Source organism: Haliotis rubra, unplaced genomic scaffold (assembly GCF_003918875.1).
Source record: "Haliotis rubra isolate DU_JTF1 unplaced genomic scaffold, ASM391887v1 Scf191, whole genome shotgun sequence".
In the NCBI taxonomy this organism is placed as follows: domain Eukaryota; kingdom Metazoa; phylum Mollusca; class Gastropoda; order Lepetellida; family Haliotidae; genus Haliotis; species Haliotis rubra.
In genome coordinates, this window is record NW_025765903.1 from 456,051 (window position 1) to 461,873 (window position 5,823).

Genomic DNA, 5,823 nt, shown 5'->3' on the forward strand with positions numbered 1-5,823 from the left:
ATGAAGCATTAAGCCCTGCTGTAAGGTACATGTAGCATTAAGCCCTGTTGCTGGGTACATGGAGCATTAAGCCCTGCTGTAAGGTACATGTAGCACTTAGATTTGTTGTTGGGTACATGTAGCATTATGTTTGGGTGTTGGGTATGTCTAGCATTAATTAAGCCTTTCAGCTGGGAGGATGTAACATGAAGCCCAGCTGTTGGGATGACACATAGCATAAGCCCATCAGATCAGATGGCTATGTCACAAATGTCATGGCTTTAGTTTGGAACCTGGTGCACAGGGCTCTTCAGTCAGGCACATGTTGCAATTGGCCTTCAGTTGGGCACATGTTGCAATAGGCCTTCAGTTGGGCACATGTCTATTCAGTCAGGCACATGTTGCAATAGGCCTTCAGTTGGGCACATGTTGCAATATTCTTTCAATTGGGCACATGTTGCAACAGGCCCTTAGTTTTTCACATGTTTCAAGACACCCTTCATTCAGGCACCTGTTTTAGTTGGGCACATGTTGCAATAGGCCCAGTCATCAGGCAAATGGTGCAACAGGAACTTCAAATGGGCACAGGTTGCTCTGGGCCCATCGTTTGAGACAAAAAGCTCTTCAGTTGGGCATGTCACAATAGGCTCTGTTTCCAAGATACAGCATCAAAACCTGAAGTTTGGTACATGAAGCAACAGGAAGTGATCTGACCCTGAGCTTCATGTTCATTCAATCATATGCCAAAACCTCTCTGTACTGAGGACATAGCTAACAAAACAAAGACAACGAGTTACAAATACACCCAGCATTTGTACCAACAGTTGCATAACTGCAATGATATCTTGATAATCTTTTAAGTCTGATTGGAGTCAATTTGGACAGAAACTTGTAAATGAAAGTCTATCATAAAAGTTCATCCTTATGATTCATGTACATTTTTGAAAAGAAAAGATAGTTGAGAAAATGACAGGTCACATACGGCAAATACATCCACATTGACGTGCTGGACACTTGACACAACTGCTGAACTCGAACCACAGGTTGCACATCTAAGTACAGGTAAGGAAACATAAAAGAGCGGCCATTATCCACTGATGTATCAATGCACTGTGATACACATACTTCTGATGATACAGCACCTGATACATCTACCTAAGCATCAATTCACATTTTTGTTCTGTATCCAAAAGTAATACTTACAGACTTATTTCCTACAACCCAGACTAACAATGCATTCGGCAAAATATTGCCTACATTCTATTATAAAAAGCAAGGCTAATTTGATGGAATAATACTGTTAGTAACTATTAAAATGACCTTTCACTAACAAGCATAAGAGTTAAACATAAACAAGCTCAAAGAAACCTCTCGTTAGGCTGCAGACATGTTGAATTTCATGTGAAAATTGGCCAGATTTGGTATAACAATATGTATCATATTGGGACAAAAGTATAGTGATAAGTATTTATACCTACGTATATGTATCATGACACTCCCTTGAATATAAGAATGATGTTCAGGCATAACAAGCAAACAAGTCAAAGTGCAGTGTGTGTAATCACCATTAAAACCATTAACAATGTTCTGATGTTCATCATTCTCTGATGATGTAAATATGGAATCAGTTTCAACGTATGAATCCTAATGTAGCACATATTATTTGGCTCCGTAAACATTCATCTTCATCAGTTAATATTAATATGCCACATTATTAATGAAGCATATAATGTCACACATATTCTTTATATCCATAAACATTCATTTTCATCAGTTAATATTAATATGCCACATCATTAATGAAGCATTCATCGCATCGCGTCCCCCATCTCTTGCATGGACATTATGGAGTCATTATGTCACGATGATCAGATGTTCTGTGTAACACATGATAACAGGGCATTCATCACACATTATGTTCTGTAAGCTGAATTTCAACATGTTGTACATTATGTTCATGAAAGATTCGTTGCAACATGTTTGACATATTCACCAAGGATCTCTAATCCTGTCACACGTCATGTTTACGGAGTTGCTCTGCTGGTGCTTCAGTCTGTTCCATATCATCCTGCATCTGATTGTAAATCTCAGTCTCAGTCTCCTGCAGACCAGCTCTCACATCCTCCGCTGCGTCCTCCTCCCGCTCTGTGCACGTCTCACTCAGTCCCCGAGGTCGCACGCGTGTGAACACCTCCGACCCATCAGCCCCTCCCAGTCCTGCTCCGAGGGTGACGTCTGCTGGCCTTGCACCTGGGGGCCAGTCCTGAGGACTTGTTGAGAGAATGCTGGGATCTCCAAGCCTCAGACGCTCCAGCTGCATAGTGAGATCTTGTTCTGAAGGGACAGACGTAGTGGGTGGACTTTCAGCAGGGGTCTGAGGGGTCTGGGGTGTGTTGTACGGGGTGGGTGGCGACAGGGAGTTGGTATACCCAACAGTGCGGTCCATTGGATGAATGGGAATGGGGACCATGATCTGATGTGTTGTGGGTGTTGTCGTCTCGTCTCCATCGGCACCAGGGCGATCAGAATCACACTCCTGACCCCCGCCAGCAGAGCTACCATTGCTGCCGAACTTGAGCCCTGCCACACCCTTCTTTCCAGGCAGGTTGACTTTATCTCTCTTGACACGTCGCTTCTTTGTTCGATCATTTCTCTGGCACTGGATCATCTTGTCCAAGTCAATAACATATACATAGCCTGCTATCAGCAGTTCAAATGTCTTCACTCCCTTCTTGTAATGGCTCTCCATGTCACAGCTTGTGCGATCATCATACTGCCACCATCCATTCTGGCCCTCATAGAACCACTGGTATTCGTCATCAAACACTTTAGTTTGCTGCAGGTCCCCTTTTCTCACCAGGTTGGGGCGACAGAAAAAGTCAGATGGGATGTCTTGGCGACACAGAGCACATCGCTTGCTGCGGCTGGCAACACCCTTGACACACAGGAAACAGAAAATGTGGGAACATGGCAGCTGGACTGGGTGGATACAGGTCTGTAGGCACACCGGGCAATCTGGGTCATCACCATTCTCTGAAAAAATAAAAATCCTTACTTCAGATTCATTGTTGGTTGGTTTGTTGTTTAACACTGCTCTCAGCAATATTCCACCTATATGGCTGAGGTTTGTAAATAATTGAGTCTGGACAAGACAATCCAGTGATGAACATCATGATCATCAATCTATGCAATTGAGATGCAATAACATGCGTCAACAAAGTCAGCGAGCCTTACCACCCCATCCTGTTAGTCCTCTTTCGACAAGCATGGGTTACAGAAGACCAATTCTAATCCAGATCTTCAAAGGTTTAGATTCATGGAATACATTGGTTACATTTTCTTTACAAAGGAGGTGAGGTGAAATTGGGTTTTACGTCGTGCTTGAGAATATTTTGCTCATATGACGACGTGCATGCGTGTGTATGTGTATGTGCGGCTGCTTGTACTAGCCCAGACTTAAGCTGCATGGTTTTATGGTGCTAGCCCACTGAAATACCATACCGCAGTGAAGCATGAATACCCCACTCAGACACATTAAACTGACTCCGAGCCGACCAGTCCTTGTTGTACCCATTAATGCCGAGCACCAGGCAGGGACCAACAAGTACCATATTTTAACGTCTTTGGTATGAGGCGGTCAGGGATCGAACCCACGACCTTTCGCTCTCCGGGCGGACGCTCTAACCACTACACCACGGAGGCGGTTCTTTACAAAGGAGAGTTTGGTAGCTGTTGCCTCAGTTGCATATCACTACAGTGTGAAGCAACGGGTTGCCTAAAACCACATCTGAGCAAACTTTCTTTTTATAACACTGATCTGTAATACAAGAAACCAGGGGTTCATACCATACACAAAAAATCAAACTGTAAAACTTTATGAAGAAACAAAAAACATCATCCAAAGCCTACAATTGAACCCATGGAATGAGTTGCTGCCAAACTCTACCTGGTGCAAAAATGGTTATTTAGGTCTGTACTGGTACTCACTCAGTATGTGCCAAATAATTTTGAGTCTGTTTGCCAAAGCTTGGCTCGTAGTATCATTTCTCATATATTTTAGTGTTATCGCTTAGTCTTTTCAATCTCAGCTAACAAGACTGAACAGAATTTTACTAGACTTGGGCTTTGGAGAAGCTCACTACCATAGTATACTGGGACTCTCTATTTTCGCGGCACGCGAAAACATTGGGAAAGCAGAAACACCACGCCCTGCATCGGCTGTTTTCATATGCAAATTACATAAAATATATTCATCGCTCTTGAAAAAGCCATTTATTTCATTGGAATGTCATGTCTAATTGTAGAAATATAAAGCATTCATCTTTTCAGTAAGTTCTAGAACATTTTGAAACTAGCATGACCCCTACTGCCATTAAATCTAGCATGAATCAAAACTTACTTCGTCAAGAGTAATCCTGCAACAACTATAAGGTCATTTGCATATTTTCCTTGCTAAAAATTTAACATGAAGTGACGTATTATGCAACTTCACTCTACACACGGCAGCAACTTGTATGGTACGTTTTAAGACGGAAAAACAATATTTTGTAACGTTATTGTTACCTTGTATCCAAATGAATAGAAGTTTCAGATGTTTGGGTTAAAAACATGATGATATTACTAATGTGAATGAAATTCCTACATATTTTTAATGATCAAACTATTTAGATTCGTTACTTATCTTAGTAAACGTTTCACAGCGTCATCTGCTTGTACCGTGTGCCATAGTAAGATAATACCAATACCGCGATAATAGAGAGTTGCTTCAATTTCCGGGTCAAACGAGACAATCGGAATTGCCACAATGGTATTCCAATGGTCACATTATTTGTGACAGAAATAAAGATTAAACATCCGTCAACTGAAAATATATATAAAATGCTAAATATCCTGTTGTTTCGTTATCTGATCTTCTGTTAAACAAGAACAACCATCGCATATCGACTCATTGAAATGATAGCACACTTCTGAATCATATGACACCATGTTAACACGCCAACATGCATTTTAATAAAATAACAACAACATGACTAAAAGTCATGAGCACTGAGATACGAGGATACTGGATCAAACCTGCGTCATCTTCTTGTCCTCGGCTCTTTTCTCCATCATTAGCAGGTTTCAAAGAGACGTGGATGTCTGTTGCCCTGTCACCATTGCTTTCTGAGGACATTTTTCTGTTATAAAATGGGATTTGTGTATTAATCCCCCTCCAAACAAGTCCTTCAGGCTGTATATTTACAACAATATTTTCTGGAATGACATCTCACATCGCTCGTTTTGGCGACACAACTCCTCACACACAGTTAAAACTATGTTCGGAGTTTTCACGGTCAGCTATTTCTCTGACTGGTTGTTTGTTTGGAAGCGCAAACGTCAGTTTATTGCAAAACGACAGTTTGAACTATTACATTTACCAGTTTGATAATCGAAACTATTTCGCAAAGGTTAGTCTCTGAAAAGTTATTTTAAGTCTGGAAAATATATTAGCTCGGTACATGATATTGTGAATTTAAATATTTGGGCAGATTTGTAATGGTGGTAGTTACTTTAAAAAAACTGTTACCGCATGATAAATGCGCCGCCGCTAGATCAAAAGTTAGGACCTTGAAATAAACTGCCGCCAAAGGTATGGGTAGACAGAGACCCAGTCAGAAATTAGCTAAGGGACTGAAGCTTGCGAAATAAACTGATTTGTGCACAGATATGAATAAATAAATCCATATAAGCCGATTTGCAGCGTATTTTAATGTATAATTAAAACATTCTGTTCGTGTATAAAAGGACATTAGAATGACATTTGTTTTCGTATCTGTTTCACAAGTATTCCATTTTCCGACCTCA

The 5,823-nt window shown here is 41.0% G+C and overlaps 1 protein-coding gene across 1 annotated transcript; it reads right to left on the minus strand.

Moving 5' to 3' along the window:
- Window positions 1-820: 820 nt before the first annotated feature.
- Window positions 821-5,291, minus strand: LOC124274502 (E3 ubiquitin-protein ligase rnf146-like). Its single transcript, XM_046709866.1, has 2 exons — window positions 5,053-5,291; window positions 821-3,012 (listed from the first exon to the last, which is right to left on the minus strand). The coding sequence occupies exons 1-2, from the start codon at window positions 5,150-5,152 to the stop codon at window positions 1,991-1,993; spliced, it is 1,122 nt and encodes a 373-aa protein (XP_046565822.1). The 5' UTR covers window positions 5,153-5,291; the 3' UTR covers window positions 821-1,990.
- Window positions 5,292-5,823: the final 532 nt, after the last annotated feature.

What these genes read in the sequence shown, in the direction of transcription:
- LOC124274502 (XM_046709866.1), bottom strand. Translation starts at nt 5,152, where the DNA reads ATGTCCTCAGAAAGCAATGGTGACAGGGCAACAGACATCCACGTCTCT. An exon ending in AGGACAAGAAGATGACGCAG is followed by an intron (nt 3,013 to 5,052) that starts GTTTGATCCAGT and finishes TTATTTTTTCAG; the next exon opens with AGAATGGTGATGACCCAGAT.